General features: G+C 39.1%; 1 protein-coding gene across 1 annotated transcript; it reads left to right on the forward strand.

Annotated features, from left to right (window-relative positions):
• The first annotated feature begins 901 nt into the window (after positions 1-901).
• Positions 902-25,876, forward strand: nwd1 (NACHT and WD repeat domain containing 1). The gene is given in 20 exon segments (XM_084395415.1): positions 902-1,244; positions 4,992-5,081; positions 5,219-5,331; positions 5,468-5,822; positions 6,492-7,761; positions 12,853-13,056; positions 13,345-13,504; positions 13,614-13,731; positions 14,922-15,086; positions 16,271-16,468; positions 16,591-16,713; positions 17,522-17,724; positions 17,914-18,174; positions 18,252-18,342; positions 19,662-19,810; positions 19,901-20,178; positions 20,180-20,181; positions 20,790-21,343; positions 25,210-25,315; positions 25,464-25,876. Coding segments are annotated over 20 exon segments (4,869 nt in total). The 5' UTR covers positions 902-1,126; the 3' UTR covers positions 25,775-25,876.
• Positions 25,877-25,905: the final 29 nt, after the last annotated feature.

Raw genomic sequence — 25,905 nt, forward strand, 5'->3', positions numbered from 1 at the left:
TTGATGAATAGAACGTTCAAAAGAACAGCATTTATCTGAAATAGAAATCAAATAAATAAATAAGCAGAAGAGACTGCTACATTAATAAATCTTACCGTTCTAATAATTTTGGCCACCACTGTATATCATATATTAATAATTAATTACAATTTTAAATTATATAGCAGTATGACAAAAAATAAAATGGTACTGGTTTACTACCTGTGATGTATTATTTTAAATAAATAACAAGTACTAATTGCAAAAAACTGCAACTTTTTGAGATGTAAAATATAATCCAAATAAAATCATAGCAGATCTTTTTCCACATTTAATGTAATATTAAAACCAAGAAAATTCATGTAAGAAATGAAAAGGTCTTTTTGTTTTTATTGTTAACATATTACATAAATTGCACAATTTTGCCTGGGGCAAAGTAAGTTTTGATCATGATTCAAAGCATCAGCCCTGACACCCAATTCCTTGGTGAGCCTAGAGTTGGTTTACTCTCTCTCGAGACTGAAGGGTTCTGAGCACATTAGAGAAGCTAGAAACAAACAACACGGAGTAACAATTAACAGATGCAGAGGTTTAGTTAGTGCAATAAAATCACCTGCTCCTGTGGGAGCATGCTCAGTTTATCAGCTTCACGTAAATACTTGTCATTTAAAATCATATTATATTTATTTGTAAAGAGGCAAAATGATTCCAAGGATCTTAAACAGAAATGAAAAGCAACAGTAAATGGATTCATACACTTTGGGTTAATTAAAGATGTGGCAGCTGCTCATGGTCTCCAGGGTCCGGGTCGTAAACACCGTGTCTCTCTCGGCCTTCCTGATCTCAGTGGATAAAATGACGGGTGCAGAGGAGAACAAACAAATGTGCTAGAGTGCTTCGCAACAGGGCGGTTTTCTTTTCCTTATAGTGGAATACTGTGGAAAACGTGTTTTTCATCTAGGGGCTCAATTAATATTCGGCTTTCAGATCTACTCTTTCACTTCTCGAACTAAGCAGTGATGCTCAGTAGTCCTGGAGCTCATTATTCAATGCTGTATTTTTTGGGGGGTCACTAAGATTTGGGTGGGTTATGAGGACAGGAGTGCAGGTGATCATATTCTGGATTTATTGAGGTGTGTTGGTCAGGATGGCTGTGGTGGAGATGAGCGAAGCTCTTGGATTGGAGGCTCTACGGGGACAGAGCACTGATGCTTTACAACCTGTTTCCAGAATGGTGCGGGTGTTCATCAGCTCCACACACTCAGGTAAGGCTAGCACTACTTGTTTTAGTCCCTTAAACTCAGATTTTTATACACACACGTGTGTGCAAAAACGTATGCATGTAATATAATATAATATACTGTATATATATATATATCTATATCTATATCTATGTGTGCGTGTGTGTATATTTACAGTGAGGAAAATAAGTATTTGAACACCCTGCTATTTTGCAAGTTCTCCCACTTGGAAATCATGGAGGGGTCTGAAATTGTCATCGTAGGTGCATGTCCACTGTGAGAGACATAATCTAAAAAAAAAAAATCCAGAAATCACAATATATGATTTTTTAACTATTTATTTGTATGATACAGCTGCAAATAAGTATTTGAACACCTGTCTATCAGCTAGAATTCTGCCCCTCAAAGACCTGTTAGTCTGCCTTTAAAATGTCCAACCCCACTCCATTTATTATCCTAAATTAGATGCACCTGTTTGAGGTCGTTAGCTGCATAAAGACACCTGTCCACCCCATACAATCAGTAAGAATCCAACTACTAACATGGCCAAGACCAAAGAGCTGTCCAAAGACACTAGAGACAAAATTCTACACCTCCACAAGGCTGGAAAGGGCTGCGGGGAAATTGCCAAGCAGCTTGGTGAAAAAAGGTCCACTGTTGGAGCAATCATTAGAAAATGGAAGAAGCTAAACATGACTGTCAATCTCTCTCGGACTGGGGCTCCATGCAAGATCTCACCTCGTGGGGTCTCAATGATCCTAAGAAAGGTGAGAAATCAGCCCAGAACTACACAGGAGGAGCTGGTCAATGACCTGAAAAGAGCTGGGACCACCGTTTCCAAGGTTACTGTTGGTAATACACTAAGACGTCATGGTTTGAAATCATGCATGGCACGGAAGGTTCCCCTGCTTAAACCAGCACATGTCAAGGCCCGTCTTAAGTTTGCCAATGACCATTTGGATGATCCAGAGGAGTCATGGGAGAAAGTCATGTGGTCAGATGAGACCAAAATAGAACTTTTTGGTCATAATTCCACTAAACGTGTTTGGAGGAAGAAGAGTGATGAGTACCATCCCTACTGTGAAGCATGGGGGTGGTAGCATCATGCTTTGGGGGTGTTTTTCTGCACATGGGACAGGGCGACTGCACTGTATTAAGGAGAGGATGACCGGGGCCATGTATTGCGAGATTTTGGGGACAACCTCCTTCCCTCAGTTAGAGCATTGAAGATGGGTCGAGGCTGGGTCTTCCAACATGACAATGACCCGAAGCACACAGCCAGGATAACCAAGGAGTGGCTCTGTAAGAAGCATATCAAGGTTCTGGCGTGGCCTAGCCAGTCTCCAGACCTAAACCCAATAGAGAATCTTTGGAAGGAGCTCAAACTCCGTGTTTCTCAGCGACAGTCCAGAAACCTGACTGATCTAGAGAAGATCTGTGTGGAGGAGTGGGCCAAAATCCCTCCTGCAGTGTGTGCAAACCTGGTGAAAAACTACAGGAAACGTTTGACCTCTGTAATTGCAAACAAAGGCTACTGTACCAAATATTAACATTGATTTTCTCAGGTGTTCAAATACTTATTTGCAGCTGTATCATACAAATAAATAGTTAAATAATCATACATTGTGATTTCTGGATTTTTTTTTTTTAGATTATGTCTCTCACAGTGGACATGCACCTACGATGACAATTTCAGACCCCTCCATGATTTCTAAGTGGGAGAACTTGCAAAATAGCAGGGTGTTCAAATACTTATTTTCCTCACTGTATATACAGTGGGTACGGAAAGTATTCAGACCCCCTTAAATTTTTCATTCTTTATGTTGCAGCCATTTGCTAAAATCCTTTAAGTTCTTTTTTTTTTCCTCATTATTGTACACACAGCAACCCCATGTTGACAGAAAAACACAGAATTGTTGACATTTTTGCACATTTATTAAAAAAGAAAAACTGAAATATCACATGGTCCTAAGTATTCAGACCCTTTGCTCAGTATTTAGTAGAAGCACCCTTTTGATCTAATACAGCCATGAGTCTTTTTGGGAAAGATGCAACAAGTTTTTCACACCTGGATTTGGGTATCCTCTGCCATTCCTCCTTGCAGATCCTCTCCAGTTCTGTCAGGTTGAATGGTAAACGTTGGTGGACAGCCATTTTCAGGTCTCTCCAGAGATGCTCAATTGGGTTTAAGTCAGGGCTCTGGCTGGGCCATTCAAGAACAGTCACGGAGTTGTTGTGAAGCCACTCCTTCGTTATTTTAGCTGTGTGCTTAGGGTCATTGTCTTGTTGGAAGGTGAACCTTCGGCCCAGAGCACTCTGGAGAAGGTTTTCGTCCAGGATATCCCTGTACTTGGCCACATTCATCTTTCCCTCGATTGCAACCAGTCGTCCTGTCCCTGTAGCTGAAAAACACCCCCACAGCATGATGCTGCCACCACCATGCTTCACTGTTGAGACTGTATTGGACAGGTGATGAGCAGTGCCTGGTTTTCTCAACACATACCGCTTAGAATTAAGGCCAAAAAGTTCTATCTTGGTCTCATCAGACCAGAGAGTCTTATTTATCACCATCTTGGAGTCCTTCAGGTGTGCTTTCATGTGTCTTGCACTGAGGAGAGGCTTCCGTCGGGCCACTCTGCCATAAAGCCCCGACTGGTGGATGGCTGCAGTGATGGTTGACTTACTACAACTTTCTCCCATCTCCCGACTGCATCTCTGGAGCTCAGCCACAGTGATCTTTGGGTTCTTCTTTACCTCTCTCACCAAGGCTCTTCTCCCCCGATAGCTCAGTTTGGCCGGACGGCCAGCTCTAGGAAGGATTCTGGTCGTCCCAAACGTCTTCCATTTAAGGATAATGGAGGCCACTGTGCTCTTAGGAACCTTAAGTGCAGCAGAATTTTTTTGTAACCTTGGCCAGATCTGTGCCTTGCCACAATTCTGTCTCTGAGCTCTTCAGGCAGTTCCTTTGACCTCATGATTCTCATTTGCTCTGACATGCACTGTGAGCTGTAAGGTCTTATATAGACAGGTGTGTGGCTTTCCTAATCAAGTCCAATCAGTATAATCAAACACAGCTGGACTCAAATGAAGGTGTAGAACCATCTCAAGGATGATCAGAAGAAATGGACAGCACCTGAGTTAAATATATGAGTGTCACAGCAAAGGGTCTGAATACTTAGGACCATGTGATATTTCAGTTTTTCTTTTTTAATAAATGTGCAAAAATGTCAACAATTCTGTGTTTTTCTGTCAATATGGGGTGCTGTGTGTACAATAATGAGGGGAAAAAAAATGAACTTAAAGGATTTTAGCAAATGGCTGCAATATAACAAAGAGTGAAAAATTTAAGGGGGTCTGAATACTTTCCGTACCCACTGTATGTATTATGTGTATGTGTATGTGTATATGTATGTACACACACACACACACACACTCTTGTACATCTATCTTTATGAGGACATTCATTGACACAATGCAATCTTTAGCTGCTTACCCTAACCTTAAGCATCACAACTAAGTGCCTAACCCGAACCCTTACCCTAAACCTACCCTTAACCTAATTATAACCTTATCCCTAAAACTAAGTCTTGACCCTCAAACAGGCCTTTAAAGGGGTCTCAGAAAGTGAGGACCGGCCAAAATGTCCTCACTTTACTCTCATTGTCCTCACTCCAATGGTCTAAAACTCAAACTGGTCCTCACAAAGATAGTTGTACAAGTACACACACTCACACAGTACCTGCCATTAATAAACTACATTTTATTTGACAGACATGAAAAATGAGCGAAATGCATTCTGGGAGAAGGCCTATTCTGAGTTGCAGGTCCACTGCCAAAGTTTGGGTCTCGTCTTTGAGGTTTGTGTTGTGTAAATGTAGTGTAGATTAATTCTGGTGGGAACGGATTTTTTTTTTTTTATATAAACATATCCACCAAAGAGCATAATATATTTTTTTGGTTTGTTATTGTGAATTTTATTTTATTTTTCTCGCAGTTAGTGGATCTCAGATGCGGAGTGCGTGACATCCTCGCAGATGATCATTTGACAACGGAACTGTCCATTAAAGAAATTGAAACCTGTCAGAGAATATCAGATGGGCCGACTTTTATTGTAAGTGTCACCAGCAACATTAATACATTTTATTCAGTCTTTGCCATTTAACACCTTATCAGGCTTGTTTTGGTTCTCATTTAAAATCCCTAAGTGTAATGCTGTATCTCTGCTTTGCACTATTTGTTTTTGTCAGGCTCTGCTTGGTAATCAGTACGGCCATCGCCCCATCCCATACCTTATACCAGCAACGGAGTTTGAGTCGCTGGTCTCAAAACTCTCCAAAGATTCAGAGGGTTTAATGCTCCTTAACCAATGGTTCTCCAAAGACAGTAACTCAGTCCCACCCACATATATCCTCCAGCCAATCACAGCTCACTATCCTCATTACAATGACAGGGGATCTGAGAGCGGACAGCTGCATGATAATGATGTCATATCCTGGAATCTGACAGAGTCACGACTGCTGCAGGCTCTCCGCACTGCCGCCCAACAGGCTGAGAGAGACGGGGATATCACTGTTGACCACAAGCACAAGTTTTTCAAATCTGGTGAGAGATTATGAAACTTTCCAGGAATATGGTGTAGATTTGGGTCTTTTATTTTTCTCATTGCAGACCTGTATGACTGACTGACTTCAGCGGAACACACACACACTCAAAAATATATATTTTTTATCCATACAGTAAAAGTCACTGGGTTCCAAAACAACAATTTCCAATACTGACTTTCATTGTATCATTTTTATATTTAATTTTTTTATATTGTCTTTTGTGTTCTGCAGAAGAAAGAAATGCATACAGGTTTGGAGTGTCATGAGGGTGAGGTAGTAATCGAGGAGCTTCATTTTACGTTTGTTTTGTATGTGGATTTGTGATTTTTACAATGTAACCAAACAGGATGTTACTTCTTGGGTGTCAGAGTTTTAAATAATTTTATTGTATTTGGTAAAATCAAATGGTAACAGGGTTGTAAAATATGGAACATGACTAAACATTATGTTTTTGGTAAATGAAAGTGAATAGTAAAAGATGTTAGATTATAGTTTATCTAACTAAATTCTAAAAACAAAACGAAAAAAAAACATGGTATTTCATCTTCTAATTATTAAAAAAATGTGACCCAAAACCATATTTAAAATTATTTTAAGTTTAATGAGTCCTGTCCTAGTTTTTCCTTTTATTTGAATGATTATCATGTTATTTACGTATGTTTCATAGTCTTAGAGTATGAAATGGAGCACGGCTTTCTCAAGACTCAAGGCGAGGCATCAGCTGTGCTGTTTATCCGTGAACTGCCTCGACTTAGTAAAAGAGACTGCAAGAAAAACTTTGCAAAGTTCCTCCTGGATGTCACAGCTGACGGCTTGCTTGACACAGAAGCACGGGAGCTCTTGGCAGACCTGAAGCAACGCATCTGCAACACAGATCGCCTCCAACCTCTCAGCATGGAGCTCAGCAAAGGAGCTATGAACCCGAGCCGCAAAGAACACAAGGAATATCTGGGAAAACTGTGTGAGCAGGTATCATCTCAAATGAAGGAACTAATCAGCAGGAACACTCTGCAAACTTCAGGAGGTTGTAGCACAGTAGATCCAGGATGGTCCTGGTTGAAACAAGAGCTCTTCCATCACGCCATGCTGAGCGAGGAGAAGTGTTCTGTGTTTAAAGGGAGGGACAGCATTCTGGGAAAGATCTGCATCACCATGTGGGAGTCCACTAACGCTTGCCATGAACCTCTTCTGGTTCATGGACCTTCAGGGGTTGGTAAAACAGCTCTGCTTTGCAAACTGGCACAGGAAATGCGAGGTGTTGATCATCGGGGAATTGTGGTGCTGAGGTTGCTGGGAACATCTCCACTCAGCTCAGATGTTGACTCTGTTCTCAGAGGTGTATGTCTTCAAGTGTGTGGAGCTTCAGGGTTGCAGTTCCCCCACCCACATATTGCCAACACACATGAAGAGCTGGTTCGGTTTTTCCATTCCACGCTGGAAGACGTGTCAAAACAAGGAGACACGCTTCTACTCATTCTAGATGCAGTGGACCAGCTGTTAGAGGCAAACAAGCCCCATAATCTAGACTGGATACCTAAAGCGATCCCACCTAATGTACACATTGTGCTCTCTACTTCTGATGACTGTGTTGAGAAATGTAAATCTTTGGTTACAGCAGAGGAAAACATCTTTAGAGTGGAACTTCTCACAGACGTTCAAGGGAAAGACGTCATTGATGCCTACATGAGCGCAGCTGGACGCAAGCTGAACTCAGAACAGTTGGACACCATCTTACATAGCTTCCAGCAAAGTGGAAGCCCTTTGCATCTGAAACTCATACTAGACATTGCTAAACAGTGGTCCTCCTGGACCTCCATGTCTAGTTCTCACCTGGGCATCTCTGCACAGGAGGTGATGACACAGTTTTTGCAATCACTTGAGGAGAATCATGGGAAGAAGCTAGTTAGTCATGCTTTGAGCTTCATATTGTTATCAAGGTAAGTCATATTTTGTTATGTTGATTTTTAATGATAGATGAGGATGCTCTGTTAATTAGGTATAATGGCATCTTTACACTGCCATGCTGTCTTGCCTCCAAACTATGTGTAAAAATGCATACAAGATGTACAAAAATATGTCACATCAGAACCACCTTAAGTTCCACAGTTGTCATGACTGGCAGTATGCATACATTTGTGTGACTATGAATGAGAATCAACACTGAAGTCATATGTTGTTTCCTGTTATTGTGATTCCTGTTTAAATACCAAGGTTGTGCACCATTCAGAAGTGAATTGATAATGTCTTTTATATTAAGAAATGGGGGGGGGAAATTACCCTGATTTAAAGGGATAGTTCACCCAAAAAATTTGATTATATCTTTAATCACTCACCCCCATGTCGTTCCAAACCTGTAAGACTTTCTTTCATCTTCAGAACACAAATGAAGATCTTTTTGATAAAATCTGAGAGCTTTCTGTCCCTCCATTGACAGCTACACAACTACCACTTTGGCGTTTCAAAAAGTTCACAAATAGATTGTGAAACTAATCCATATGAAATTAGTGATTTAGTCCACATTTTCTGAAAAGATATGATAGCTTTATATGATGAACTGATTGAATTTAAGCTTTTATTCACATATAAACATTCATCAACTGTTACGGTCACAGCCATAACGTAAAAGAGTGTCAACACAAAAGGCTCAATCGAATGTGGGTTTTATTTATGATCAATAATCATAACATAAGATGGGGGGAGAAAATGAATAGGGAACCGTCGCACAAATCCCGCCGCCCTGATGTAGCAACGAAGCTCCTAATATCCATGTTCATCCGGTCCTCAGGGGTAGGGAATCTGCTCATAAGACTCTGGTAACAAACATTTCCAACCACTAGAGAGCAGACAAACCATTAATCGGATTTACCAATGAGCAAACACGGCGAACTCCAGAGCTAGGCTCCCCGATGTAATTGTCCAGAATATACTGCACCTCTTTTTGCAGAAGAGCTTTTTTCAACGGATTGATGCAATATGGATGCTGTTTTATAGGTTGAGTGGTGGACCCCACATCAATATCGTGCTCAATAACGGACGTCTGGCCAGGGATGTCACTGAATAAATTCGGAAACTGGCTCACTAACTCCAAAACATCAGCTTTCTCAGTAGGAGATAAATTTGGTAACTGACTAGACAAATTTAAGAGAACCTTAAGGTTGCAGTGATCCACCCGACACAGGAAACAACACCAACACTTTGTCACCAGGGTTAAAATTTGTTCTCTAGCTTTCTTATCAAACCAAGTCTTCATCTTGTCTTGCGCTTTCTCAAGATTTTGTTTGGCTAGCTTACGGACTCTGTAAATGCGTGTACAAAACTCTGTGACGTACTCGAGAAGGGTTCTACTTTTTAAATCACAGAGCCATTTCTATTTTAATATGGTCAAAGGTCCACGCGGAATGTGGCCGGGCTAAGCCTGAGTGATTCTTGTACCACTTCACGTGAGGCAAAAAGTAACCACGGAATTCCCTCTTCCTGATCTCGTTCAAGTTCAAAACAATAAGTGCGAAGTATAGACTTCAGGGTCTGGTGAAACCTCTCCAGTGCACCCTACATATGACTTTCAGGGTGATAAACAGTGTCGTTATACTTATACACTTAAGCACTCTTGAAAACGTACAAGATGTAAAATTCGTCCCCTCGTCACTTGGATTATTTTTGTCAAGCAAAAAAGTGTAAAGAACTTAATGCATTTCCTTGGATATCATTCTTGCAGTAATGATACGTAAAGGGACCGCCTCGGGAAAACACATAACCGCGCACATTATCTTCAGCAGATATTTGTAGCCAGACTTTGAACGGGGAAGAGGTCCAACATAATAAATTATTATGTGTTCAAATGGTTCCGACACCATCTGAATTGGATAAAGTGGGGCAGATGGAATAGTTTGGTTGGGCTTCCCTACCATTGGACAAATGTGGCAAGTATGGCTGTAGCGTGAAACATCCTTCTTCAGACCCTGCCAATAAAAACTTAGCAAAATCCGATCATACATTAGTTAGTTAGTTAGTTATAACACCTAAATGACTAGCTGAACCATTATGTGCCACATCCAAAATCAGCTCTTCAGACAACTGGAACCACAATTTGAACGGTATTCCACTAACGGTGCCCACTTTCTCATCAATGTAGCATCTTTGGTGGTGGGTGAGGAGATTCCCCCCTTCTATGTAAAGCTTTTTGAGTGCAGAGAAAAGCGCTTTATAAATGTAACAAATTAATTATTAACCTGTGAGAAAGTATTCCAGGGTCACACTCACACTTTCCTGTTCTGGATCAATTAACTCAATGGAGCAAGAGTACGATCTGACCTTTGAGCAGCAATTAATTTATCAAGAGACCATAGAGAATATAACCGTGCATGCCGAGAAAACCTTAGGATACTTCAGAACACTGTCATCAACAGTAGCAACGAACGTCACATGTCTTCCTTTGTTCTGTTCTCCCGCCACTCCTTTGTTCCCACGGTAACCCTTATTAGTGGTAACCCTTATTAGTTCATCTGTCACACCTGTTACCTTGTTAGTCTTGTCAGCTGTCTCATTTCCCTGATCTGTTTCTCCTTGTATTTAAGCCATTTGTGTTACCTTGTTCATTGTCCGATCTCCGTCGTATTAAGTGTGTGTGAACCTTCTGCCTGTCTTCTATGTACCTGTAAGATTTATATTGTGAGTAAAAGTTTGCATTGGAAGTTTTGATTCTCCTTCGTCTTCTTCTGCCTGCACCACACCGTGACAGAAAATCGGACCGGCCAAAATGGACGATAGGGTGAGCATTATAGTCATGGCTCAGGAGAGCCAAAACTTTTTTCATTCGTCAAGGACTTTTGCCGCCTTGCTGTCACCAGCACCCTCGATGGCGAGAGCCTGAGCACCTTGTTCCCTATCGGGGCCACATTCTACCATCCAATCGACCTCCCTGACACCACAGGACTAGACTGGAGGGAGACTGTCATCCGGTGTCTGGAGAGCGTCATGCCTCGACCCAGAACACAGCCAGACACTGTTCCTAGACATGTTCCTGCCCCAAGGACTGTCCATATTCCCAGATCTTTTCCCGAGCCTGTATCTGAATCTGTTCCCGAGCCTGTATCTGAATCTGTTCCCAAGTCTGAGCCTGAGCCTGTCCCCGAGCCCGAGCCTGAGCCTGTTCCTGAACCTGAGTCTGTCCCCGAGCCAGAAACGGTTCCTGAAGCATGTGTTTTATCCCATGATTTCTCTTTATGCGTTAAAATCAAGTCATCAGCTAAGGTAGTGGCTTTGTGGAGTGTATCGGCCTTCTGTTCATTTATGTAGGTAGAAAGAGCAGCAGGTAAGCAATTCTTATATTCTTCCACCAAAATGAGTTGTCTTATTTGTTCTTTATTTGTTTAAACTTTTTGAGACGAGCACCAACGATCAAACATTATTTCTTTCTCTTGCGCAAACTCAAAGTAGGTCTCACTGGGAGGCTTCGAACAATGTCTGAAACGCTGTCTATACGCCTCTGGAACTAGCTCATAAGCTTTTAATATAGCAGCTTTCACTACCTTATAATCTGCAGATTCCTCTATATATAATGCCGCATAGGCTTCTTGCGCCTTACCAGTAATTGCACATTGCAATAGCAATGATCAAACGTTTTCGGGCCACTTTAAGAAAACAGATCCACACACTTACTCACAATAGTGAAAACAGAAACACTAGCATTTACCCTGAAAATTGTGCAAGCAATTAGACCATCAAATCGCTCTCACTGAAGATTATCAATTCACCCAACTAAACAGAATATGAACTTAATTTGGCCGCTATACGAAATTACCACAAAAATTCTACAGGTTTGAAAATGAGTTTCAAAATCACTAGTGTAACTAAAAGCAATTCCACAGCACAATTTTATTTACCTTATTTAAACATTAATTTTATACCCTCTTCAGTGGCATTAGGGGCTTGGGGCAACTTTAAACACTGAAATCATGAAATCCTGCGCACTGATCCAATTGACGAACAGCTGCAAGTGAACTGAAGCATACCCCTATTCTGAATAACCACTAAACATAAAAAAGACAAAATAACAAAACAGTTGAAAATAACATAAACGTAATAGTTTTGGACGAGCCCCCAATTATGTTACGGTCACAGCCATAACATAGAAGAGGGTCAACACAAAAGGCTCGATCCAATTGGGGTTTTATTTACGAACAATAATCATAACATAAGATGTGGGAGCAAATGAACAGGGAAAACAGAAAACAATGAAAACCGAGTGCAACTAGACCGCTGTACAAATCCCGCTGCCCAGATGTAGCAATGAGGCTCCTTATATCCATGCTCACCCGGTCATGGATATGGGAATCTGCTCATAAGACACAGGTAACAAACATTTCCAACCACTAGAGAGCAGACAAACCATTAAGAAAGAAAAAAGTAACCAGTCAAACTACATGCACATGTAACAGTTGTGTTAAATGTACGCTCAAGCATGTTCGCTTGACGTGCAAGAACCAATGAGGTACATTCTTGTGTTAAGCAGAATGTTTGAGCTTCAGCAAGAGGTTTGTTCTTGTGCATCAAGCATTGTTATGTTCGCTGATCAATGATAATTTGTGAATAAAAGATTAAATTCACGACTAAATTTGTGTCTCCAGAAAATTTGGACTAAAACCACTCAATTCATATGGATTCATTTTATGATCTATGAACTTTTTGAAGCGTCTAAGTGGTAGTTGCGTTGTTGTCTATGGAGGGACAGAAAGCTCTAAGATTTCAACAAAAAGATCTTCATTTGTGTTCTGAAGATGAACGAAAGCCTTATGGGTTTGGAATGACATGAGGGTGAATAATTAATGACAGAATTTTCATTTTTGGGTGAACTATCCCTTTAGCCTCTGTGCCACATTAAGAAATCTGCATAAATGCACTTGTTGTGGTATATTTGCAGCTTTCGATGAGTCAAATACTAGTCTTCATAATTGGCACGTTTAACTCTTATTTTTGACATTTCAAAGTTTTTAAATGTAATTATTTGCCTATATTTACATATTCAACAGACATGGACTATCAGAGGCAGAGTTACAGGATGTCTTGTCGTTAGATAATGACGTTCTGGCCGAGATCTATAAGTACTGGCTTCCTCCAAGCCACACACTCTTGCGATTCCCGCGTCTTCATTGGTCACGTCTCCGACATGACCTGAGAGCTCATCTGGCGGAGAGATGGGAGGGGGGTGTTATTCTACTGGGTTTCGCACACAGGTAAAGGTTTGGACATTTGAAAATTTTCTAAACTACAATCAGTCTCAATGTAATGTTTTCTTTCCTGATTGCATAAATGGAATGGAGTAAAAGCAGATGGAAAATTTAAGTTTAAAAAATTGAAATGAGTGGGATCTACCAGCATGAGCTTACTGATCAATGATAACCAGTCGAAATGTGACCCGTTGACAATCTCTAGTCTGCAAGTGGGCGGCCCTCTAGGAAAAATCCTAGTGCTCCCTATGCCTATTTTATCACTGTTCTCATCTTAGCCTTTACTTTTCTTAGGCAGTTCACAGAACTGGTAAGAAAGAGATATTTGTCACGCAATGTGAAAGCTGACATGCACTCCATCCTTGCCGAGTATTTCTCAGGACAGTGGAGTAAAGGGCAGCTCAGGCCTATTCTTCTGCCCTCGCTAACCACACTGCTAAATGCTGACAGAAAGGTATTGTTCAAGGTCACAAAATCAGCATTGTCAAATATTTTTTAGATGTAAGTAACCTATATATTTACAAAAAAATTTTTTTTGTGGTAAAACATGCTATATTTTCAAGGTACCACCCCAGCCCTTGTGGTTTACTGGAAAAATTGCCAATTTACGAAAGCTTCATGAACTGCCCTATCACCTCGCTCATGCAGGAAAATGGGAGGAGCTAAGCCAATCAGTGCTCGGTGAGGTTTGAATAGGTTTACACTTTATTTCTATGGTCCACTTTAGACATTCTACTAACTAAAGGTAACTGCAACTACATGTCAACTAACTCTCATTAGGGTATTAGACTGTTACAAGACTGTTAGGTTAAGGTTAGGTGTTAGGGTTCAGGTTAGTAGAATAAGTTCTATTCTTGTAACATGTAGTTGCAAAGTTGCTTACAGATTGTCTGCTGATGGACCATAAAAATTGCTAGCAGATATTAAGCAGAGAGTCTACTAACACTCTAATGACTGCTAGTTGACATGTAGTTGCTTATTGCTTATATACACTGAACAAAATTATAGACGCAACACTTTTGTTTTTGCTCCCATTTTTCATGAGCTGAACTCAAAGATCTAAGTCTTTTTCTATGTACACAAAAGGCCTAATTCTCTCAAATATTGTTCACAAATCTGTCTAAATCTGTGTTAGTGAGCACTTCTCCTTTGGCGAGATCATCCATCCACCTCACAGGTGTGGCATGTCAAGATGCTGATTAGACAGCATGATTATTGCACAGGTGTGCCTTAGGCTGGCCACAATAAAAGGCCACTCTAAAATGTGCACAAAGGAGAAGTGCTCACAAAAAGCAACTCTAAAATAAGAGGTGTACGTGAAATTCATTGACGAACATGTAGACTTTGCAAATTTTAAATAAATTAATATGAAATAAATAAGATGAGCCATGGCACAATTACTTTGTTCCACTAAAAGAACATAGCATAACACCATTTTGAGTTTTATCTAGGTTGTTTATTATCCTTTGGTATTATTTTATTAACAAAAGTCATCATATGGTCAGTTTGAACCGTTTCTTATTTATTTATTTGTAATAAAGTATGCAATTTACTAGTAATAAGATACATACATGCACATTATGTGAAGTTATACATGTGTCTCTTTTCATCTGATCACAGTATTGCTTGCACTTCCCTTCAAAAGTATACATTTCTTTAAAAAAATTGTCAAATCTATTGTATTTTATCTAAATTTTCCCTAAAGAAAGGAATGGTTAAATGGTTACCGTATGTAGTAACCTACTGTTATCCCATCCCCACTAAATCTCATCCCTACTAAATGACCACCTGACAACTGTTCTTTGTATTGTGTTTTAAGTTTTGGTAAACTTTAAATGTATGAAAAGATAATTGTGCATTTTTTTTCTCAGGCAGTCTGGATTGGTTGTGTTGTAAAACTCTGCAGTGTGGCGTGAGCTGTGTTATTCAGGACCTGTCGCTTTGCACTGATCTCACAGAATGCCCTGAGATACAAATGCTGAAAGAGACATTTCTGCTGCTTAAGCCCTCATTAGATTTTAGCGATGGCCAAGTGGGTAAGTATGGGGCTTCCGTAGGCTGTGTCCCACCAATGATATTTATTTAATATATGGAAATAAGAATCTATTTGTAAGGCAATATTTAGCTTGTTTGTTTTAAAATTCATTAAAATTCACCATTCCAATTTCTGTCTCTAAATTATCCATAGTATTGGGTTTCATGTTTTTATGAAATTGTATTTGGAGTTTTGTAGCTTTTAGTTTGTCTGTGAGCTTAAGCCGGGACACACTTAACGACTAACTGAAACATTCTAAGACTGACTGAACGCACTTACAGACTGTTTCCCATGACTTGAGCAGATTTTAAACACCAGCTGAACGCAACTCGGCGCGTTTGATCATGATCAGTAATAAGTATCAAATTAAAGTCATAATCGGCCTTACAATCGTTAAGTGTGTGCTCGGCTTTAGATGTCATCTATTCTAGAGGAAAGCAAACTGCACTTTTCAAGCAATTTCATGGGGTCTTTGAAGGTGAAGTGTCATTACACCCTTCATCTTAAAATGAGTACATTTAAAATATGAATTAAATACACAAGTTTACATATGGCTATTCTATTTCTATTCATTTGTCAGTTTTTAGAGCACTCTTAAAGGGATAGTTCACCCAAAAATGAATATTCTGTCATCAATTACTCATCTTCAAGTTTGAATTTCTTTCTTCTGCTGAACACAAAAGAAGATATTTGAAAGAATATTGGTAACCAAACAGTTGATGGGGCCCCATTGACTTTCATAGTATTTTTCCCCATCAACTGTTTGGTTACCAATATTCTTTCAAATATCTTCTATTGTGTTCAGCGGAAGAAAGAAATTCATACAGATTTGGAACAACTTGAACTCACCCTCAGGTTGTTCCAAATCTGTATGAAATTCTTTAATATCAATGCAATAAGTGCAATATAAATGTAAAGACAGAATTTTCATTTTTGAGTGAATTATCCCTTTAAATCCTCCATAAATATTAGTGTGAGAATTTACAGATGACATTCAAAGACTTATTTCCTTTTAGGCACAGGAAAACCAATCACACCAATTCATCATTCTTCCACGTTCCATTTTGAAATATTATAGTTCAAGAAACATCTAAAACATCATTTTAAAAAAAGTATCTCGTCTTTCTGTATTTTTTTTTTTAACTTGATCATTTTCTTTCTTTTTTTATCTTACTCTTTTATAAGCTCCCTCACATTTGGTCACAGAGATCTTCGCCAGGCTGCAGGGCCTTGCTGATCTCTACCCCTCTATGATTGGTCAGTTGTGCTCTCAGTGCATGGACTGGTTTGGATCCTGTACTGACCCAGTGCTTGTGCCCAAATGCAGCTTCTTTCAGGCCCCTGGGGGCCCACTAAAGAGTACCCTCACAGGGTTCACTAAAGGTGACGCCATATAAAGGAGCTCATTCTTGCTTTTGTTAAAGTAAAACTAAACTTTCCAGACATGCTGCTAATGCGCTTAATGTGATTTCATAGCATTGTGTGTGTTTTCTTGACTTTTGAAGGGGTAAAGACTGTCGTGCTATGCTCAAAGAGGGAGCTGCTGGTAGCGGGTTCAGAGGATGGGCTGATCATAGTCTGGAGTCTAAGCCATCTAGAGACTCTTCATACTCTTTCTGGACACACAGGTAGGTTTTAAGCATTGTAAAAAAAACAGGGTGTCGCAAATCAGGGGACGTGGGAGAAATGGCTCACCCACTTTTTCTCTTGACTTGATTCCAAGCTAAATCTTATACTGAAAGTGAGGAAATCTTGGCTCAACTCAAGATTTTAAACTAGCATTTCAATAATTTCACGACACATTCATATTCAAGATTCTATGATGCCAGTTAGTGATCACATGGCAACCATGCAAGTGATTAGATAAAATATTTAACCTTTTTAAGTGTTTTATTTAGACTTTGCAGCTGGACTTTAAAGTGGACTCAACCCGGTTTAATTGTGATAGTTCACGTCACATCCACACTGGTGTTTTAGGAATAATAATAATAATTATTATTATTATTATTTTAACTCTAATTACAAAAATAGAAAAGGCAACAAATATATTTCTATTGTAAATTACAATTGTACTGTAAAACAAAAAATAAATATATGATAATACTTTTATACTGTATTTCACTACAAGTTACACTACTGACATTTATGTAAATACATTTTTTCATTAAAATTTTTCACTTTCAAACTTTCAAACTCTTCAAGCTGCAAACATTTTAAATGATCAGGCTTTTATTTGATTTTATTTAACTGCTGAAATGCTATAAACTTCTCAAATAAAGTGAACCTAACGTACATTGTGCTCCCAAATGCACATTCAATTTGCAACCCTGGTAGAAACATCATTAAAAATGCTTTAGAGTGAACACTGTTCAAGTATATGAAAATATAAAAACCTTTGGTTTAGACTTGATCTTAAATTTCTCTTTCTCTGTGTAGCGGGGGTGCTGTCCCTGAAGATGATGGATAAAACCAATAACTGTCTATCTACTGCACTCGATGGCACACTAAGAAAATGGTGTCTGATAAGTGGACAACAGCTCTTCTGCATTGCTGATGCAGTGTCTGTCCAAACACACACCACTACACATGTCCACTTGATTGAAGAAAGGAAGATTATAATAACCAACCCAAGCAGCCTAGTATGACAAATTTATATCATATTTTTTTTCTTAAAGGAAAAGTTTAAAATGGAAATAAGGTCATTATTCACTCACCCTCACATCAAATCAATAATGACCGAATTTTTATGTTTGTGTTCCTCTTATAATTAATATAACTGTTGAATGTTGTTTGTTTATAGTTTTTTGTTCCCATCCTTTTGTTACTAGGTTAAAGCTTGGCACTTGGACACTGCCGAGCCCCTGTATGAGGTGACCACAGAGGTTTGTTCTGTTCTTGGTGTTGTGGGAGATGCCGTAGCATGCATATGCAGTGAGGGGACACTCTGTTTTTATGACACTGACACTGGCGTGCAGAATTCCCAGACCCCCCTACCCTGCTCTGTTGGACACCACAATATCACCTGCTCTCTGACACTCACCAAATACTCCAAGATACTCATTGCTTTTGGGGAAGGCCGTCTGCATTCGGTATGCGCCTTGTTTCTGTAAAGACCGAGCAAAATGTAGAATTTCAGCTTTATTCGAAGGTGTTTGTGTGTGTGCAGGTATGGAGCCATGGAATTGAGTCTGTGGTTGATCTTCCCTCTCCAGCTTTGTTCCTCAGAACATCTGAGGATGAAAAACTGCTTTTTGCAGGTGCCTTTACACGTGTCACTGTCTGGTTATCTTTTTTCATTTATTAATCACTCTTGAAGTGTGCACCACTAATATAAAACAGCCCCCCCCATTCTTCCATTAATCAGCAATTACCATTAGTCGAGCCAGAATGTTGGGTCACTTAAACAGTGTTTCCATTGAAACAAGGCCGTATCCCAAATGGAATTTGGAATTTAAGCCCTTGCAGTCTTCCTCCGAGTCCACACTTTCATGACGTATGAGTATCGGGTAGAAGTCTGCTGTGGAGATCGCTTCAGTGCGGGCTCGCAAAAGTGTGCATATCGGCGGCAAAGGGGGCGCTTGCAAGCACCCTTCGGAAACCCATAATGACAAATGGGACACCCTACATACTTGTAGACTTAACAGACACGCGCACGGTGGCCATTGTAAGTCTGCAAGACCACAAGTGCACAAGAATTGTGCCATTTGGGACATGGCCAAAAGACCACGTTTACACTTGTAAGGAAATCAAGATATGAATGGCTGAATTGTTCTTCAGATTAAAATTCCATTATCCCCTTCTCTCTGTTTATTAGGAGAACTTTCAGAGCTTGACGCTGCACCACATTACGTACAATTTGTTTATATCGCTCTAATACTTTTCAAGAAAGCTATTCTTCAACAGGGGGAATCTGTTAAATTTACTATTAGAACACATGGCAATGGGAACATAGCAAGAATTATTTTTGTATTTTTTTTTAGTATAGGAGTGTTTCATACTGATAGTTAATTTTGTGAAAACCCTATTCAGACATAATATATATATATATATATATATATATATATATATATATATATATATATATATACATATGTCCCCCCCCCCCCCTTAATTTGAATAAATTGAACTACATTATATATAAATTTTCATATGTAGAATTAAGATACATCTGTGGATTAGCAGTTTTATTTTATATTAGCATATATTTGAGTAATTCAATAAAAATGTATAAATATTATATGGAATAACTGAATGGCTAACAGTGTTCCAGGTATCACTCAGGTATCTAGTTTGGTATGAAGTTTTGATATTTTTGTTATTTAGTCTGGACCAAATGTTGGTATTTATTTTCTTATAAATTAAAGAATATGTTTGTTTGTTTTTGTTTTTGTTTTTTTTTTACAAAAATATTGGTAACAGGGTTGAATAGCTGAGTTTGATTGTTGTAGAATCAGAGCCCTCCTTGGGTTGCACACACAATGTAGTATTGTCTATGTGTAATGATCTTATGTTAAATGAGATGTTATCTTTTCAGAGATCTGATCTTCTGATCTACTACTTTTGTTTCTTGTTGAAGGATGTGACAGAACATTGTGTGTGTTCCTTGTGACACTGACTTCAATGCAGAAGGTTCTGGATCTTCACCATGATGCATCTGTCCTATGCGCGGTCTCAAGCGGTGAATGTAGCGAAATCATCACAAGTGCCCAGGATCGGATTATACGGGTCAGTTTAATCCCTCTCTTCCCAAACAGGTACAGTTTCATCTCACAGCCATTGCCTTGAATGTAAGTTGATCATCTTGTACTCTTCAAGGTGTGGAGTGTAACCACAGGAGCCCTGCTGGACTGGATCGGTGTGATGGATTCTGCTGTGTCCACATTGGCTGTACATCAGCGCACTATTATCTCTGCCTCTCTTATTGCCAACCAGCTCAAAGTATGGCAGCTGGACTACAACACCAAGCACAGGAGCAAGAGTTTCATCCCAGCATACTGCCCCCTAGTGGTCCTGTCGAAAGACGGTGATACTCTATTTTATGTCAAAGAGGGAAATAAAACAGAAGTTTTCACCTGGAGCTGTTCAGAAGGTGAAACGTAATAAGAGGATATTGGTTTTCATTGCTGTAATTATGTGCAAGATCTTAAAGGGTTAGTTCACCCAAAAATGAAAATTCTGTCATTAATTACTCAACCTCATGTCGTTCCAAATCCGCAAGACATTCTTTCATCTTCGGAACACAAATTAAGATATTTTTTTATGAAATCTGAGAGAGTTCTGTCCCTCCATAGACAGCTACGCAACTACCAGTGTTGAGTGGTACGGTTGAGTTTTATGTTCACTGATCAATGTTTATATGTAAATAAATGCCTAAATTCAATCTTTTCATCATATAAATCGATTGTCTTATCAGAAAACTAAATTGGACTAAACCGCTCAATTCATTAGAATTAGTTTTATGATCTCTTTGTGAACTGTTGAAGCATCAAAGTAGTTGTTGCGTAGCTTTCAATGGAGGGACAGAAAGCTCTCAGATTTCATCAAAAAGATTTGTGTTCCGAAGATGAACGAAAATCGTACGGCTTTGGAATGACATGAGGGTGAGTAGTTTAGCAATTTTCATTTTTGGGTGAACAATCCCTTTAAAAGTATTACATTCCTAAAAAAATTCTTTAGCCAAAGTTCACATTCACATATTTCACAGGTCTACGGACAGACATTATGGACGTGTCCTCAGAGGTGTGCTGTATGGAATTAGCCCAGCAGAAAAACCTACTCTTCTGTGGACTGCGGACTGGTACCATCCTTATTTACCCATTGGACTTTGCCCAAGAAACCCTGTGCCTGCCACCTCCAGAAAGCCTACCGACAGTACGCAGCATAGCTATCAGCCCGCGGGAGGACAAAATGGCTGTGGCATATGAGAATGCGGTCTGTCTGTTTGAGATTACATCAAGGGACAGTTTCCCCTGTGTGGACGGCCCATTTGAGAGGTACTCCTTGTGCTTACTGCATTCCCCAATCTCCGCCATGGCTCTGCTGTCCGACTGCAGGCTGCTCTATGGGACCTTTGGTGGTGAAGTTGTAATCTATGACTTTAAGAGCGCCACGGCAGCCGAGCTGGATCACCACGGGGCAGCCATAACCTGCATCACCATGAGCAACTGGGACACGCAAGCTTTGATTGGCTCTCAAGACTGTGTTCAGAAGTTGTGGAATCTGAGTCCCGTCTTGCTGAATCACACCATGGAGTACAAGGTGAGGGTTCACAGGTTGCTATGATTTGAGCTTTTTTAATTGAGCCAAGGAATTTAATTTGCCTATCTTTGGGTCTATTTTTATTCTGTTAAAAAATTATTTAAATAGAGTTTATTGTTTCCATGCTGCTAAACTAACAATGTGATACTTCAATAAGCATTAGAAAATACGTACTACTGACGAATACCGGTACAAGGTCAAATAGTCTATTAAACTATAATTTGCCTGTGTTTTGGTCTTTTTTGGCTCTGCTCACAATTAGTTTTAACTGAGTTTGTTGTTAACATGTTGCAAGCAAACAGTATGATGCTTGAATAAGCATAAAAATGCAGACATTTTTTTTATTGGAAGTTATTAGCATGTTGCTACGCTAACAGAGTGATACTCAAATAAGCATAAAAAGTACAAACTTCTCACAAATAGTTCTTAAATTGTCTATTTAATTATTTGTTTTTAATGTTATTATTTTTTCCAGTTTTGTTTGAATTTTTTCCCCCCCAAACCAGTTGAGCGAAAAGCTGCAGCCCACATTCGATTTCAGTGGTCAACTTAAACACAGTGTAAGGGGATTTACAGTCAAAGACCCAGAACCAGACATGATGAATGAAGACCCGGAGTCAGAATTATAATTAATTGAAGAAAAGTTTTATTGAAGATAGTTTGCAGTTTCATCAGCAGAAGTCAGCTTCAAGACTCACAAGGAGTTTTGTAGGCCGCCCCGCTTACAGTTACAAAGATCACAGCAGTTATACCATACACCAAGGTCTAAGCTACATCCTTGCTTCAGATTGAATGATTCTGATTGGCTAAGAAATAGATAAACATAGTAATTTTCCACAGATAGACAGATAAGGGGTGATTTTATAATTTATAATCACATTATAAAATGTTTTTCTCCAAAACACGTTGGCCACAATTATTGGCACCCTTTTATTAAATACTTTTTGCAACCTCCTTTTGCCAAGATAACAGCTCTGAGTCTTCTCCTATAATGCCTGATGAGTTTGGACAAACAACTGACAAGAGATCAGAGACCATTCCTCCATACAGAATCTCTCCAGATCCTTCAGATTCCCAGCTCCATGTTGGTGGTGCTTCTCTTCAGTTCACTCCACTCATCAGGTCAGGGAACTGGGACCATGTCAGAAGCTTCATTTTGTGCTCCGTAACACATTTTTGTGTTGATTTTGATGTTTGTTATGGATCTTTGTTTTGGATGTTTGTTTTGTTTTGGATCATCTTCCTGATGGAAGATCCAACCACGGCCCATTATAAGATTTCTAGCAGAGGCAGTCAGGTTTAGATTTTTTATCTGTTGATATTTGATAGAATCCACAATGCCATGTATCTGAACAAGAGGACCTCCAGCAGTAAAATATGCTCACAACATTAAAGCTACACTGTGTGATATTTTCCCCCATCTAGCGGTGCAATTGTATATGACTGCCCAGTGAATATTAGTTTCTTTTCCTTTCAATTCCGAGGGCGTTTAAACTCCTACGGTGGCCGTATTATTCCAAGATTAACATGGCTTCCAGTTCGACTTCGCAAAAATTGCGCCTTTAAAACTATTCATCACCTGTGATCCGTCGCAGCACAGATTTATGTTACAAGGTAAACAATACTTTTCACCATTGACGTGAGGAAAAGTAACGCAAGTTATACTAGAGGTCGTTCTGCCGTTATGCACAACCATGCTATGGTTAGACAAGCAACTATAAAACTTCGAATTTACAAAAAAAGGCTGAATTACCTGTCGAGAAGAAAGCAGGCAACTTCGCCGTCCGTTTTAAAATCTTTGCTCCTCATGAGCTCTTTCCATCTGGGAAAAGTTACTCCAATATTGACTTTGGTCTTGCTGATTTGCCTGTCGCGTTGACGTTTTAATTCTCTCTTTCGCTTCCTTGGCGACTCTGCTACATGTCCTCGAAATTAGGCGTTATCCTCCATCTTCAGCAATCTTTCAAATCTGCCGGCAGTCGCGAGTAACCTCCTAATCTCCCCCTCGCATTCGTCACGGTCACAGTGTCACTGTGTGTAAAACGCGAAAGGCGACGCTTGAATTTCCAGGTATGTCCCTCTTTGGCGAATGTATTTTCAAGATGGAGGCGCAACATGGCTTCCGCCATTCGAGCGACTCGCTCGTATGTATTATAAATGGCAGATTTTACGCTTACGAGAATACTTTATTAGTTGGTGGAAGTAATTACACATGAATGAGCACATATACTTTTGATAGAACAAAGTGTTTTTTGCTAAGAATCAACTTAAAAAAAATACACAGTGTAGCTTTAAAGATCCAACAGTATATTAAATTGTACACATGGGGAACTTTTTATCCTTTTTTTTGGTAGGCTTCTGACCCCAAGACTCAATTAATCTCTGCAATTCTCCATCTGTGATCCTTGAAGAGTCTTTGGCCACTCAAACTGACCGTGCATTAAGACAATATAGACACACGTCCTCTTCCTGGCAGATTTGTAACATTTTTAGTTGATTGGAACTTCTTAATTATTGCCCTGATGGTCAAAATGGGGATTTTCAATTCTTGAGCTATTTTCTTACAGCCACTTTTTGTTTTGTGATGCTCAACAATCTTTTGATGCACATCAGAACTATATTATTTGGTTTTACTCATTGTGATGGATGATTAAGGGAATTTGGCCTTTGTGTTTCCTCATTTTTAAACTCCTGTGAAACAAGAAGTCAATGTCATGTTCCTAGTCACCCTGGTGTGCTAAAAAAAAGGTAAATATTAATGGGAATATACTTCAGAGATATTTTACTCGTAAAAAATTCTAGGGGTGCTAATAATTGTGTCCAATGTGTTTTAGAGAAAAACATTTATTTCATAATGTGATTTACCCCCCACTTTCAATTCTTTTACTTCAATGAAAGGTTAGATTTTTGCATTTTTTTTTAATGAAAGATCAAAAGGATAAAAAATGCAGATGTATTTTTTACAGCCATTTTTGATCATATTTACCAGGGGTGCCATTAATTCTGACCACAATTGTATATATTGACACATGTTAAAGAAGTCCATAATTCAGTTCTGGAAGCCGGGCTGAATGAGCAAGCATCAAATACAGACTAGAGAATACATGAAAATAACTTTTCAGAAATCACACTAGTAACTTCTATAACAAAGTAAAATCTCACAAGCCCAGAGAAGTCATTCAACTCATGTGATATTAAGAAGGTAAAATAATGATTAATACTTTGATTATAATCACTCATTACATGAAGAAGCAGTGGATTCCAGAATCCGCCCTCTTCAACAGTCACCTGTCAAGAAAAGTTTAGACTTCATGGATTTAGTCTGGAATTTAGACAAATCATTGACGGATCTGACTGTGACAAACATTAATGCTCTGTATCAGGATGTGCTACCAACACATACAAAGGTTATAAGGTTATGCCTTATTCAATTGACTTCTCCATTAAAGATACTTTAGAAAAAAAATATTTTAAAATCCAGTTTTTAATATAAATTTGTCTTATTTTCCAGGTAGAATAACTAAAAGTTCTTAAAACAATATACATTTACCTGGGAAGCAATACTGAATAAGTTAAGACATGTTTTCAGAGAATGTATATGTCAGGGTGATGTTTGTTTTCATTTTCCCTGTTCCCATTTTGCCTGTGTTTAGCGCTAAAGTTTAGCACTTTATTTTACAGTATACAGTAGTTCCTAGTTATTACATGGTTATTGTAAAGTGGTGCAAACTATATTATAGTGTTATTTTTACTAGAAATCAAGTCAACAAGAACTAATTAACTATGTTTTCAGTGTGACATACAATGCTGCCAATAAACAGCTGCTGTGTAACATTAAAATGTTTTGTTCTTTTTCCATCCTCAAGGGTTTTTATTTTGAAGGCGTCCTTTGTGCTGTCTTCTCAATAAACGATAAATATGTCTTCACTGGATCCTTGGATAAAACCATCAAAGTCTGGGATGTCTCTAGTGGTGAGGACTGTTCAGTGTTGTACATGACAGCTAAATGTTTATGAAACGTTTTTGGAAGATTAATTTTTTACAATTAAAATTGTAAAACTTGCTAATAACGTCTTTCATGTCTTGTTTCAGTTGCTTGATTTTGGTCATTTCTTTACAGGTTGTTTGCTATACATCCAGTACGTCTACTCTCCAGTCATAAAGATGATGCCACACAAGGACGGATTTGTAGCCGTGTCTCAGCATGGATCTTTCATCAAGGAAGGTTTCCGCTGTCCAGACAGCCTCAAACCTGGATACAACCCCCTCTGTAACTTCCGAGCACATTACCAAGTCACCTCTCGGGAGAAAAGCCTGAATGCTCCACACACCGAATTCAACATGCTGCCAGATTATAACCCTGCTCAGTTCAATTTCATGGGCATCGGTTTGATGAAAACGAAACCATCTAACACGTGTGTTCTCCTCTAAGTACGTTTTACGTTCTCTTACAATCCAGCACCCCACTAATTTACAGAATTAGGCTTTACACTATCTGTAATTACATAGCAATTAAGCAACAATTACTGTGTAATTACGTAAGAAATAATTTGAGAATAATA

The sequence above is a fragment of the Rutilus rutilus genome (assembly GCF_951802725.1).
Source record: "Rutilus rutilus genome assembly, chromosome: 22".
Classification (NCBI taxonomy): Eukaryota; Metazoa; Chordata; class Actinopteri; order Cypriniformes; family Leuciscidae; genus Rutilus; species Rutilus rutilus.